At 39.1% G+C, this 14,121-nt stretch overlaps 1 protein-coding gene across 1 annotated transcript; it reads right to left on the bottom strand.

Annotated features, from left to right (window-relative positions):
- Window position 1: 1 nt before the first annotated feature.
- On the bottom strand, window positions 2-13,713 carry LOC118109275 (mucin-5B; the record flags this gene model as incomplete). The annotated part of the gene is made up of 24 exons (XM_047340287.1): window positions 13,657-13,713; window positions 13,133-13,343; window positions 12,922-13,047; window positions 12,686-12,803; window positions 11,778-11,916; window positions 11,478-11,588; window positions 10,303-10,372; window positions 9,956-10,093; window positions 8,966-9,243; window positions 8,623-8,749; window positions 8,151-8,238; window positions 7,514-7,560; window positions 7,117-7,220; window positions 6,850-7,001; window positions 4,931-5,069; window positions 4,485-4,595; window positions 4,066-4,242; window positions 3,257-3,496; window positions 2,604-2,760; window positions 2,305-2,430; window positions 1,640-1,787; window positions 519-562; window positions 227-427; window positions 2-27 (listed from the first exon to the last, which is right to left on the bottom strand). Coding segments are annotated over exons 2-24 (2,994 nt in total), but the record flags the coding sequence as incomplete, so codon positions are not given.
- Window positions 13,714-14,121: the final 408 nt, after the last annotated feature.

The raw sequence follows: 14,121 nt of genomic DNA, 5'->3' as shown, positions 1-14,121 counted from the left end.
TTTCTGTTGTTGATATTGTTGGTCCAACTGTGATAGAATAAGACATTTTTTAAGTGGAAGTTATTTTTTTTTACAATGTATATTTATATGCACACCTATTGTATGACTATTAAAGAATGTTAAATACTATATACTTTTTCTTTATATGTTAATTTTTTGTATATACTAAAACAAAATAATTAAATAGCAGTTAAATGTATTCGCTAAGCTGCGTAGATAGTAATACCTGTCGTTGTTCCACCTGTGCTGAACGTAAAGGGCGTTGATGTAGGGCCAGGTGTGGTGGTCGTTAAGCAAGGGTTGACTTTCCTATTTACAGTCCCGTTGGCCCCACACATAGCTGTAATGCAGTTTCCTAGCCCATCCGTCGTGCTGTAGATGGTTTCCCCATATCCGTAGTATTTTCCGTTTACGAAGCATGTACAGGCTGCAAAACAAGAGTATCATCTTGCTATGCAATATCATTGTAAGGTTCCCGGGGTATGTGCATGTGTGTATATGCTGTAATGTGTACTTACAGCTCATGTTGTAGCTGCATGACATTCCGGAAACCTTACAGGAGCTTTGGAACAGAGGGAAACAGATGCCATTTCATTGCTTTTTGACATATCATGCACAAACTGCAAACTTTTGGGTCCAAATTATAAATCATACCATTTCATTAACAAGGCCTGCATATCTCAAAATGTAAATTTTTAGCATAAATTGGTTGATGTTCAATTGACCCTCTAAATACTGCTCAAGCCACTCCTATTTGTTGGTGTAATGGGTTTATGTGTCATTTTGGAGGAAAGTTATCCAGATTATAAAATACGAAAAATTGTGACAGAACAAAAAAATATGAAAACAATTGTAAATACTACTTAAAGTCGCAGGTTACATGTGTACTGTATTGTCATAGTTAACAGCTCTTCAGCTTTCTCACGTTCATCAAAAATTGATTATTATTTCTCTCTATCAAAAGCGAACTCAGTGGAGACACACAATTCAAGTTATTATACCATGGCTGATAAAGACAACTTTTCACAGCATGATATAATGACCTTTAGGCAACTGGAAAATGCACTTGGTGTCCACAATTGCAAAATTGTATGAATCTGCGGGCCACTCAGAAACTATTTCTACAATCAATATTGTACCAGGGACAGGAATTTAAACAGTGATCATAAAGTCACCATTAAAATTCAGTCATGTTCCACGAAATTTCTTTACAACAGGTCTGCAATGCATCTGTCATATTTGTCCACTTGGACAATTCTTGGTAATTTTCTATTCATATCCTCCAACATTTTTGTTAAACTGTGTAATGAAAGAAGGTAGAAAGTATATTTATTTTATCCTTGATAGCCATTCCAGGTTGTTTTTTCTATGTGTTCTTTCCGTCAGTAAAATCTGACCTGAATGATTTGAAGTGAGATAGTGGCCTCTTGCACACCCATCATTGCCTTACTCAGGCATGATCTCCAGGTAAATCTCGACAATTAGCTATGGAGTTTACCCAGAGTCTCCCTTTCACACAGAGATTTGTGGCAAAACTGTATGATGTTTTTCACTGGGAGATATTCTGCTTTTGTTTTCATTTTGCGTAGGAAGGCCATCGAAGAACTGAGATTAATCATTCCAAGTGTATGAGACGTACCAAGTGTAACAGTTGTTTGATGGAGCCTCATCTCCAACGCTGTAATGGGTACCTCTATCATCATAGCAACCACACTGGTTCCATTTAACACACTTCATGGTGTCTTCATCAAAGTATGGCTGGTTTGGAGGACAATGTGGATAGCAGCCTGCAAAGCAATTACAGTAGATATAGGACGGATACAGTGATCAACCATTTATATGGATCAAAAAGCTTGGGACAGCTGAGATGATGTCGGTGTGTGTATGTTGGCGAGTCAGCAAGAGAGAGAGAGAGAGAAAAGTTAGTGTTTGTGTGTGTTCATACAGAAGCTATGCCATTCGGTTTTAGTAGTCACCCGCTTATAGTGATCAATTTGGCAAACGTGATCACTCTAAACGCTTTCCATTGTATAACATATAAATCTATTCAAACCTAATTGGAGGCGCCATCTAAAGTGCTCCCTTTACCCGTTGGGAACAGCTGTAGGCCCAGTCTCTTGACTAAGGACACCTTACCCTTAGGATATACTGTAATTACAGTAGGAGCTGGGGATCACACCACCAACCCTCTGAGTATGAAACTTGCCTGTCCACTTGAGCCACAGTTGCCCAATCAAAGAGTCAAACAAATCTAATCAAGAAGTGTCAAGTCAAGATTTATGCCAAGAGATCTGTCTAATGCACCTTCCAGGGCAGTGATGAGGTTCGAACAGTTTCCTGATGGATTTCGGCATGTCTTCATGGCAGCTCCACAAGGCCTGTAGTGCCACTCACAACCATCAGGAGCATTATAGTAGTCACAGAAAATAGCTGTAAGACAAAATGAGCATTAGCTTAGCTTGTGACACTTAATATGACAAATATATTTATTTATTTTTTGGATAAACACACAATTTAAGGTTTCTTTTTAGCACCCAAGAGTGCCCCTAAATCCTTAAATCCTGTAGTTCAAAATGTTCTGGTGTAATGGTGACCAAACTTACGGCACACTTTTGGAGTTCTCCATTTAACACACGCTCCAGCTTCATTACAAGCTTTGGCATAGGCAGCCACAGCAGTGCAGAGACATTCACAGTCCCCACCGGTGTCACAAGCACAAGAGTCTCTCACACAAGAATCAAAGTATGGTCCAGGGTCAACCTTGAATACACAATACTTTAATGTTAAGCAAAAAAAGTGCAGGGTAACAAAAACGTTAAATGTTAAAATATGCTAACATTATTATTAGCAGCAGTGTCACCAGTATCTTACCAGTAGAAATACTGGGGTGATGGTGGTGTAGAATGTCAGAAATCACCAAAATCATATGGAATCATCTACTAGGGACAGTAAATGTCCAGTCCAAATACTTGACAGTCAAGCATATAGTTTCTAAGATACCGTGCTATGGACCAATTTTTTTATTTTTTATATTGCAGCTAGATTGGCAGACCACCTGCCTGACCAACACAATAAGCAAAGAGTATTTAGACCCAATATTGCAAAGGAACAATACAATTTGTAAAATGGTAAAGGTTCTGTTTTTTATTTAACTCTTTCTAGTCTTGATGACCACTCAAACTGTCCCATACATTATAATAGTTTTGTGTATGTGCAAATCTATACTATAAAGTATGTTTGTTATCACCCTGGTTACCTGTGAATGACAGTTCTGGAAGGTGACACTGGTGATGATGCTACATTTTTTCTGGGACCAGGTTGCCCGGTAGCCGTTTGAGGAACAGGGATCACTGATTAGTTGGGCGCTGGGGCAGCTGGAGGAAACCCTCCAACTGTTACCAAATTCGAGAACATCGGCCACGGTCCCCTGAGAGCTTGTGGTGAAGTCATTCCTGCTGTTGCCATCATAGTTTCCACACAAACCGCAGACTTGACCCTGGGAGGGAGGAACCAATGACATTTACTGCTATATGATAGAATGTGATCTGTTTGTTGTCACTGTGTGTGACATTTTCATTTGGTGCCATTACTGTCCACTTTATAAAGGGCTGGAACTCTTGTGCATAATATTCTTCAACCCCATGGATCATCTGTGTAAAAACGTTATAAAATGTACACAGAGAATTTAAGCCCAATTCTTAATAAAAAAATGATTTAAGCTCATTCAAAGTTGAAGTGGTCAATTTTCTCTTGAGGCTAGGTACATATTAAAAACGTACAACTTTAAACTTTAAATATGTTTTTCTGAGCAGTTTGTCAAGTCCAAATTTACTTAGCTCTTTGTCGCAAATATCCTGCTCTGAAGATATTTCTGCATTACTTACCATACTGTCCTCTTAAAATGCACTGTCAAAAATATGACAAAAGTTGCTTTTTTAAATCACATGACCCGATAGGTCCATGAAGATTTTCATGTATCCTGACAATAAGCCAGACTGAATAGAATTTGTTTAAGTAACTTTAACTTTTGCAAAAGCTAGTTGTAACATAGACTTGTTGACTTACCTTGAAATCTGGGCTGAGTTTAATGAAAAGACTGGTCTTCTGGTCCCACATGAGCACGAGTCCTGCCTTGATCGTTACCACTAGGTAAATACCCATCTTGTGTATCTGAGCAGGGAACACTTTGCTGCTGCCCTTTATCACCTGGAAGTTCTCATCTTTAAGTTGGAATTCATTATCCTGTGGGTATCAAACATGCAGTTATTACTGCAACAGTAAGTTGACGTTCAAGATGTAATCATATCTTAATAGATAATTAAAAAAAATGTTTCCCTGTAACTCTGACCCATGTTCCTGAAACCTGGGAAGAAACTGCCTGCTAGAATTTCATCCATAGTCCTAGCTTAACCCTAGTGGTTAAGGTTGTGATCTAGTGTTTGAGGCAGAACATGCACATGCACACGTGTGTTAAGGTTGTTTACCCCCAGGAAGATCTTGATGGTCTTGGAACAGGTAGTTCCTGTGGTTCCACATGGAACATTCTCAGTGATGATTCTGAAGCTTCCGTTGCTCTGACCAGTACCACAGAAGTCCTGAGTAAAGCACAGATGTGTAATACAATTACTGGAAACCATTGTTTAAGTTACAAAAGCTACTCAGTGTATTTAGATTCTCTACATATCTGTCTAAATAGTAGCTGTTATTGGTAGTGGCACATCCATTTAAAGTATTGCAGGTACTGACGAAAAGGACTGAGCAGCTCATATGTTGTATGTTTGAGAGAAAGTAGTTGCCCATGAAAATGTTGCTGCTGTATTAAATTATATTTTGCTGCTGCTATGATTAGGTTTGATGCTAAATTCAACAGAGCTAACATCTAAAGGATTTCAACTTTAACTTCTGCTTATCTACCCATCTGCCACTTTACCTGGAGGAGTGTGTATCCACACTGTCCACTGAAGTCAAACCTCTTATCATCAAATGTGACGTAGTGGCCATCTCCATAGATCCCACATACAGAATCACACAATTTTTCGGTACATTTGAACTTCCTTTCAGTGCAATAGCTGTGGAGACAAACAAACAACAGAGACAAACGTTCAGTCATGTAAACCTGCAGAGGAAAATTACAGAAACTGCATTTTTTTACAGCAATGTAGGGCATGTTTTAGGAGAACTTATTTTACAAGGAATCATCAGCAAGTATCTGTCATTACCATAGTTCATTTTTCTTGAGTTAAGAATACAACAATCTTGGTGCAGATTTGAGTACAATGAGAACAAATGCACTCTCACCACCTCTCGATCGCACCAAATCAAGCAACTATTTTGATATATGTGAACATTAGATTGTGGAAAATATGTTTAGACTCATTGATCATTTATATTTAGCACCAAATAATTTTTGAGCAGTATTTACAAAACTATTTTCCATTGTCTGTTTGAGCACAGTTTTCGGCCTCAGAGGTACAGTAACCCTAACTTGGCCCTTTGTTTAAATTGTGTGTTCTTTGTTTTAGGGCTCAACACAACTGACCATGCTGGCCTCAGAAGGCCATGAAGAAGACCTGCAAGTTTCTGTCACTCTTTCACTGACAGACTGACACACGCACACACTTACTGCATTAATGCTATTTAGTTAATTAAAACTTTTTTTTGTTATTTAAAGACTATGTGTGGTGTCCTTATTTTGTCACATACCTTTGAGCAAGGTTCGTCCTAACTGGTTGTAGGGGGAGTCAGTTAAAAAAAGATAGGGCTGCCTTTCTAAGTAGATCTCCCTCACAGGACAACTAATGCTGGACAACAACACATTTCACTAAGATGAGGTCTGCATGGCACCAAACCAGAACTAGGTTATCAGCTCACCATCACAACACACCAGAGGGAACCTGTCACTCTATGTTGTACCATTCTTTACCTCACAAAATTGATGCATCACATGGTCCCCAGAGAAGAACAATGATCTGATAAATCAATTTGGTTTCAAGACAAAAAATGGTCTGAAAGAATTCAAATACTATTTTGTGGTTAATAAATTCAAAAAATTAACTTCTTTGAGGGTGTACAGTTTAAATATGGACAACCAGACTCACATGGGTTACATGTCTCCACGTACAAACCATGAACTAATGTAATTAAAGGAATACATAACGTTTTAGAACTGGGTAAAAACTGAAAATATCCAAGATAAAAAGGATGGGAAGAAGATACAGACATCTACAGTAAAATTATCAGTAATTATTTAGTAAACAATTACACCATCAATATTATAGGTGTGTTATTTTATCAATCCAAATTAAGAAGTTTTAAATGTTAAATATGTAAGTGATATCACAGATAGGGTGGATACTTCTTTTAAATCAATTTTTAATATCTTAGATACACTGTATGTCAATTGGTGAATTGCAAACTTGTCACAAAGCCTCCAATTTTTTGAATGTGTATTGTTAAGTAAAATACCAAGTTCTGTATAAGAAGTATATATTTAGTTATATTATAGGCTTTATTATTATACTAAGTAATAATGAAAGTTTGAACCAAGGAGAAAAGTCATGGTTTTATTACGAAAAACCTAACATGACTCATGAGTCTTACATAATACAGGAGATCTATGTATGTGTTAGATTACACACTTTTCTTTTGCAATATTATGTCTGTTGTTTTTTACAGACACATATTTTCTATATGAATAATATATGTAATGTATTTTATATCTTGACTGGTGTCATTTCTTCTGAATCTCAAATCCCTGTAGTTCATAAGCTCTGGGAGAGAGATATTTAATGTGTGTATTCCCATACAGGTACATAGTATTATGGTATGTATGTAAAGCACTGTACAGACCAGGTGTTGCAGTCGACCGTCAGTGTGTCTTGAGGCTGGTAGATCTTTCCGTTGTGCACACATGGACATTTGGATTCCTTGATACAGCCACCTAATCCATCTGACACCTGGCCATCAGGGCACATGCAGCCTGACAGACAGCCTGTACTGATCTATATTTAGATGAGAGAGCAAAAAGAGGGAGTCAGCAAACAGGATCTGCATATGTCCATGTGTGTCTAAATGTTTGACATGTGTGAGTGTGTATATGTGTTGAGCTGTACTTACACAAGCCATGTCCAGAGTGCTGCAGCTCTTTTGACACTCAATACCAGGAGTCCCGGGTTGAGCCTCGGAGCAGTTGAAATATACCATGGGGGAAGTACATATGGCTGTGTAGTAAATAACAAATTCAAATGAGCTTTATTTGCATTATAACAGACTTATGATCATGTCAAAATTTCCAGTTGTCTTGTGTGTAATTCCTTCAACAATTTCCTCTAATTCAGCATAAATAGCTTCATTATTGCATGGAGATTTCATGATCTTGAAAAGAATGCCTTTTTAGCTATCGGTCATTATTTCATTCACAAATAGATTGTAGGAGTCAATCGCTGAATTCAATAAATGCTAATATCTGTGATCTGAATTACAGGGATTGAAGGGTCCACATGTGCAAACCTACATAGAGGTGCTCCTCCTGGGCAGCTGAGAATTCCTTGTCTGCAGGAGCTGTTAGTACAGGTATGAGAGGACGTGGAAAACAGAGTTAGTGTCTGAAATCACTCACTAATCACTATATAGTCCACTATATAATACATTTTGTATTGCTGTTCGAATGTGAAATTACATATTTTTTACCCTACATGGGCGACTTATTGTATTCCACAGCGCATCGTGACAAATAGTGTAAAACTGAGCACATCCCAGCACAAACTTTCAGAGTTCTTTTTATTTCCCTCTGGGCGCATTTCTCCTGCGCCCCAAAGGCTCCTATCTCTTGTATTGAAGAGGAGCGAACTGCAATACGTCACCCATCCCTTACTTTAGACAATGTACAACCTTTTTTATTTTTTAATTTCACATTATACATGTTACACACTAAATATATCGTTCATTTCATATACACACATATATTATTTTCAGTCTTAGCCGTTATAAAATGTGGCTGTATGTGATTCTTCCTCATGATAAGAATGGTGGGGCAGCGCCCTAACGCCCCCTATTGACCAGCTGCCTCTGGTAATTGTTACCTATAAAACACACTGTTGTTAGTGACTGCTTAAAGCTCAACTGTTGGCACCACTGCCCTCTGTACTTACCATGTGTGTTCCTCTATGGTGATAGTCTGTTTAGCAGGAATAATGGAATCTTTATCATAACAGGGACAGACCTGGTCACACACTTCCTCTCCTCATTCAAGTAGGTTCCCTCATTACAGCCACAGCCGTCCACTGTGGGGACGCTGACCTGGCAGGAGTAATCAGTCTGGCCTAGGAGCGGCACATACGCATGCAGCTGGTCATGCATATAGGCATATACTGTTCCTGCTGGACAACATTCACTGAATTTGCCTATAGGAGAGAAAAGAGTTCAGGAGATTAATTATATTTCTTTTCATGCAGTCTTAAATTTCATGTTATTATAAATGAGATAAAAGAGAACAGTTAGAGCATAAAGTGCAGGTGAGTCCTCCAGGTCTCAGATGGACCCTACATTAAATGATCATCACAAAAGATTATTACAAAAGTAATTGCCACAGTAAAACAAAGGAGCCCTCGTGGTTTCGCTCACCACAGATGGTCGACCTCCAGCCAGTCAGGTGGATTCCTGCCGCTGAACAGGCATAGACGTATGAGGAGATTGCAGCACACATGCAGACCTCACTTTGGTCACAGTTACAGCTGTCATACATGCAGTTCTGTGAGGAGACATTGTGGGCACAGACACATGAACAAGGGTACGGTTAGTTATCTGATCATCTAATTTGTGCAGACTGACACCCATGCAATCAGGTGTTTTAAAGACAGATGTGAACACTCCAGGATCCAGCTAAATTGGTAACTTGTATCGCAACTCTCTGAGACACAGAAACATCCAGAAATGAAGTTGTTAAATAACATCATATTCCTGAAAATGACATGAGTAACTCTAAAATATAGCATTGTATGGCATGGCATGGCTTAATAAAATATGATGTGATAACCAATATATGATGTGCCATGACAAAGCATGTAAAGAGAGCTATACCCTTGTTGATGCCATTGCTACAGGGGTGTCCAAAAGTTGTTTTCATGTCTTTGCAGCTGGCTCTGGTTTTCCACGTGTTGGCAAAGGCTGCAGCGGTGCCCTCCACCAGCCCGCTCATCACCTTGAAGTCATCAGTCACCTTGTCATTGAAGTTCCCACACAATCCTAATGGATAAAATCACAGATTTACACAAACACAAACATTAACCCATATGAAAATATGGGTGAAGTATAACAAACATATACACTTTTCCACTGTTAGTTTCTAAATTTAAGTGGTTGATTGACATTTGTAAATACTGGTAAAAAAGCAGATTAAGGGGGTTATACTTATTCTGGATACATTAAGGTGCTGCATGCAGCTCGCCAAAATAAGATTCACTCATTTAGAAAGAAAAAGAAAATCAATTTTTTTTTCTTAATTTAGAAAGTGTGTTGGTGGCCAAGTGTAAAAATACATTTGGTTGATTATAAAACCGTAGCAGGTCAGAGACATCAGCTGAGTAAGTGGGCCTTCAGTGTGGCTAACAACACATTAGTGTTTAATCAGAAAGAAGAATGTGGCCACCCCAGAAAGTGATGTGAGTGATCAGATGTCATCTGTGCCCTCAGTGCATTAAACACCTTTCTTAATACTTCAGTAGACTGTTATGGGAGAACAACCTTTGCATTGAGTGTATGACCAAATGTGATGGCTGAGGATTTATTACACACATTACTATTGTTTTCCTCATTGTATGAAAATGTAATGTGGACATCTGACATTGTAAATAATATAGATATATGTATGACAAAAACGAAGAGAGGCATTATAAGTACCCATTAAACCTTAAAGAAAAATGTGGAGGAAGCTTTTTATAATAAAATGAAGTCCTACCAGAGGTTGTTCCTTTGAGCGAAGGATTAGCTGTAATGAAGACCTGCATCAGAGGCACCAGCTGGACCATTATTTGTAAGCCCAATTTAGTGCTTATAACCATGTAGAAGGATGATGGCTTGAAGACACCCAGATCCGCTGCAGTAGTCGAGAGACATTGAAAATCTCAGATTTACAGCAACTTGTCCAGTCATTCAAAGATATTTGAATATAATTACTGTGTCTCCTAAATTCATAGACTCTTAAAGCGTGGTATAATCTTTTTTCCGCACTCAAGAAAGTAGAATAGAGCCCCCACAAATGACTCTTAAAAAACAACAACTCTGGTATGATTTAAAGTAACTCACGTGTGAAAAGTGGAAGCTGAGAAGGGATGTTGTTTACAAAGACCTGCCCGGACTCCTGAATTTTAACAACCTGTTTGTGGAAAGACACATTTGAGTTTACATCAAACATTAGTCCAACGGTAATGATGGTGTCTGTTTAAAGCTTTGCTAAGTTAAACTTGCTTGGTGTACCTTGTAGATGAGGATTGGACAACTGAGATATATCAGTTAAGCCATCACTTGCAAAACTGTGATCCCACTCTCTTTTCAGACTGTGTATAGATAATATTGAAGTACCTGCATTCGACCTGGATCTGTTCACCAGTGTGTTTCCTGACTGCATAATTACTAGCGTGTGTGGAAGGGTGTGTACACAGTGGAGCGACGCCTGTGAGCTAGTTCAGGCAGCCAACTCGAGCTGCGCTGCTCCAATCATGTGACACACACCACGTGACATACCCCACTCTCCACAACCATCTATAATACACACCCACCTTATTAGGTGGTCTATTTAAGCAGAGAGAATTTTCTCTACACCCCCTTAGCTTGCACTGCTGCTGCAGTATTGCTACATCCACCTGTAGGATCCGATGAGGGGGGTTACAAGTATTTGCTCATCACTCCCATCATATCTGTGTAATCATATCTGGGGGAGTGATTAAGTTGGAGCATAGACGTCAAACACTAACCTGTTCTACTGTTGCAAAAAAAATGTAAACATGAGTTGTCTGACTGAACTCTAGGTTAGGGTTAAGTAAGACTTGGGGTTATACATTTACTTGTGATAGTTAAGTTTAGGGTTTAGGGTAAGTGGGTAAGTGGGCAGTGTGTGTGTGTGTGTGTGTGTGTGTGTGTGTGTGTGTGTGTGTGTGTGTGTGTGTGTGTGTGTGTGCTTGTGTGCTTGTGTGTTCCAGGTATTACTTATGTTGTGGGGACCTAAATCTGTTTACACAGTCACATTATGGGGACTTGTCTTTTCCTCTTTCTGGAGAAGCAAGCCACATTATAAAAATCATTGAAGACATTTTTAAGGTTTTAAGGTTAAGTTTAGGTCAAGCTTACGATAGGGTTGAGGGTAACTATGGTTATGGTTGGAGAAAGTCTCCAGGAAATCAATGTAAGTCAATGTATTGTCTTCAGGAGTCATGGAGACACGACTGTGTGTATGTGCACGTGTTCTTGTGCCTGGAGCTTACCACAGAATTGTTGTATAAGGACAGTGTCACAGCCTTGAGGCAGGTATGTTTTTCAGATTTACCACACTTGAGCAGGTCCACCAGCAAAGTGAATAGGGAGCCATCAGCGTGCTGCAACACACATAAGAAACAAAGCTCATCACCAACAACAAACACCAATCTGGTTCAGGACACACTGAGATTTCTCTGTTGTTACTGTATAGCATGGTGCATGCCATGTAGAGAGGGTTGTGTGTATAAGGTGTAACCCTGTTGTGTATGTGGCAGTAGAGAAGCAGTGTTCCTGATGACAGTGTCTACCTTAGCCAGAATGTAGGAGCAGTCCCCATGGAAGGTGTAGACTTTTCCATCAAAGGTGTTGATGTGAGCTCCTCCCTCCACAGAGCAGGTTCCTGGGCAGTTCTCTTCACTGCATTTCCACTTACCACCCTGACACTCACTGTCAGTACACACACACACACACACAGTATTATTTCAGCAGTGTTATCATGTCATCACAATTAAATTCCCTAAAGTTATCTCAACATGATTAAGCAACAGTTTTTTAAATATATGGAGAACTATTTTACAATGCTCCACTTTTTTTCAGTAATCAGAGTTAAGCCGGCTTCATTACAGCCAAATCTAATTATGGAACGGTTAGAGAAACAAAACAAACAAATTAACAATGACCGAAACCTAAAATTAACATTTATCCACATCAACGGTGAATAGGGAGGAAATGTAGGGCCTTACTTTATATTAAAGTAACAGTTGGTGTAAGTCGACAAAGGTGTGACATTAATGCTTTGAACAAACTCTAGATATCGGCAGAGTGCTATTATTTACTTTAGTTGTAAGTCATATATTTCAAAACATTCCGAAATTAATTCCTCTTCTTCACACGTTCAGTGTCCAAATAAGGTTCCGCCTCTCACATTTGACCAAATTCATGTTGTACATCACTTAAATGTTGTCTTACGAATGAAGGACCATTGAACGTCCAGCAGGTTTTATGGTGCGGCCTACTTTTAATAAATGTTTGGTTCTTGCTTATCTATATTAAAGGAAATAAAGGAAAAGACCCTAATTGTACTCATTGTCAACATTTTGTTCATATCAATCTTTGGTCAATTGAGGGATCAGCATTTTGAAGTGAAAGCGATTCAATGAAAATTGAATTGAAAATTGAATTGACTCAATGAAGTTAAATGTAGTTCTCCTCTCACCAGGATCTGCAGCTGTGATTGTACGACTCTCCTGACTGGTACACTTTGTTGTTGTGCAGACATGCACACTGAGACTGTACAATACAGCCAGTGTTACTGATGTCATCAAACACTTTTCCTGAGGGGGAGGAGGGACATGACAATCTTCATTGTCAGGCTTATTTTGTGTGTGACATGTTAGATTGCATTTTCTTACATATGGTATTATCATGTATGTATGAAATGTGTGTGGATACCGGCAGGGCAGCTGCAGCCATCATGGCAGTGGCTGTCACATGTCTGGCTGGCCTGAGGGGTGGAGCAGGTGTCGGGACATGCACTGCTACACTCCAAGAATGTCATGTTATATGGACATTCCTTGTCTGTAGAGACAAACACGTAAATCTTGCTGTACCAGAGACAATCAAGCCGTTAGCAAATTAGCAGATTAGAAATAAGCACCCTTACAGCAAAAACGTTCATTCCTCCATTGCTGGGGCTTGCCACCAGCGTGGATACACTCTCTGGAGTACTCTGAGACGGTTTTGCAGAGGAGGGAGAAGCTGTCATCTGCAGAGTTGCAGAAGTCGGCCATACAGATTTTATTGAAAGATTCCACATCCAGACGGTCCTTGCAGTCGAGGAATGAAGCACCGACGAACACCTTGCTACAAAAACGCTGGAAAAAAAATGATTATGTTTTTAATAAAACTTCTTTATAACCCTTCTTTAGATATAGATGACTTGCTCTTGTACTGCTCCTGATAGCTGAGAACACATAACAAGTTGAACAACAGGTAATGCACTGATGGAGGTGTAATGACTGATCTTGCTTGCAAGAAGGAACAAGTTTGAATTATAAATAAGAACATTTGTGGAAATGAAGAACCTGTCTCACTGGACAAGTTAAATATTAACATGTTATATTTTGTGCCATGCTCCATCCAGCTCAAAGTTCTCATCTATCCCATCTCATCTATCCAGGATGATACCTTATCTCCACAGCTCTGCACGCCACTCAGCTCAGGCTCCTCACACGCCTCGATGGTTCATCCACCTTGGAAGGTTTCAGCAACTTCCAAAGACTGACTAGATCCTACAGTACAGCAGACAGTAGAGTCAGTCACTAATTGTATCCATCTCACTCAATTTGTTGCCATTTTCTAAGGAGAATTGCAACTTGTTTTAAATTCCAGGAAGAACAGTTTTCTATATGAAAGCAAGTTGTTGCTGTTTTTCTCCGCTGAGTAGTGTCAATGTGAAATTAGTTTTTCTCTTCTTAGAGTTGGAAACATGTGTCGGGTTACAGTATATTTATGGTTTGAATTACAAGGGGGTTAAGAGAAGCTAGGCTCCACTGAAAGCATAATTTGAGATTTTCAGGCAGAGGTCTGAAACAAGCGACAGACTTTTCTCTATACGGAGTCCTGAAATATATATTAGTAAGAAAGTATGGT

The sequence above is a fragment of the Hippoglossus stenolepis genome, chromosome 1, assembly GCF_022539355.2.
Source record: "Hippoglossus stenolepis isolate QCI-W04-F060 chromosome 1, HSTE1.2, whole genome shotgun sequence".
In the NCBI taxonomy this organism is placed as follows: Eukaryota; Metazoa; Chordata; class Actinopteri; order Pleuronectiformes; family Pleuronectidae; genus Hippoglossus; species Hippoglossus stenolepis.
Note: the sequence above shows the minus strand (reverse complement) of the source record. Positions and strands in the feature narration are given on the sequence as shown.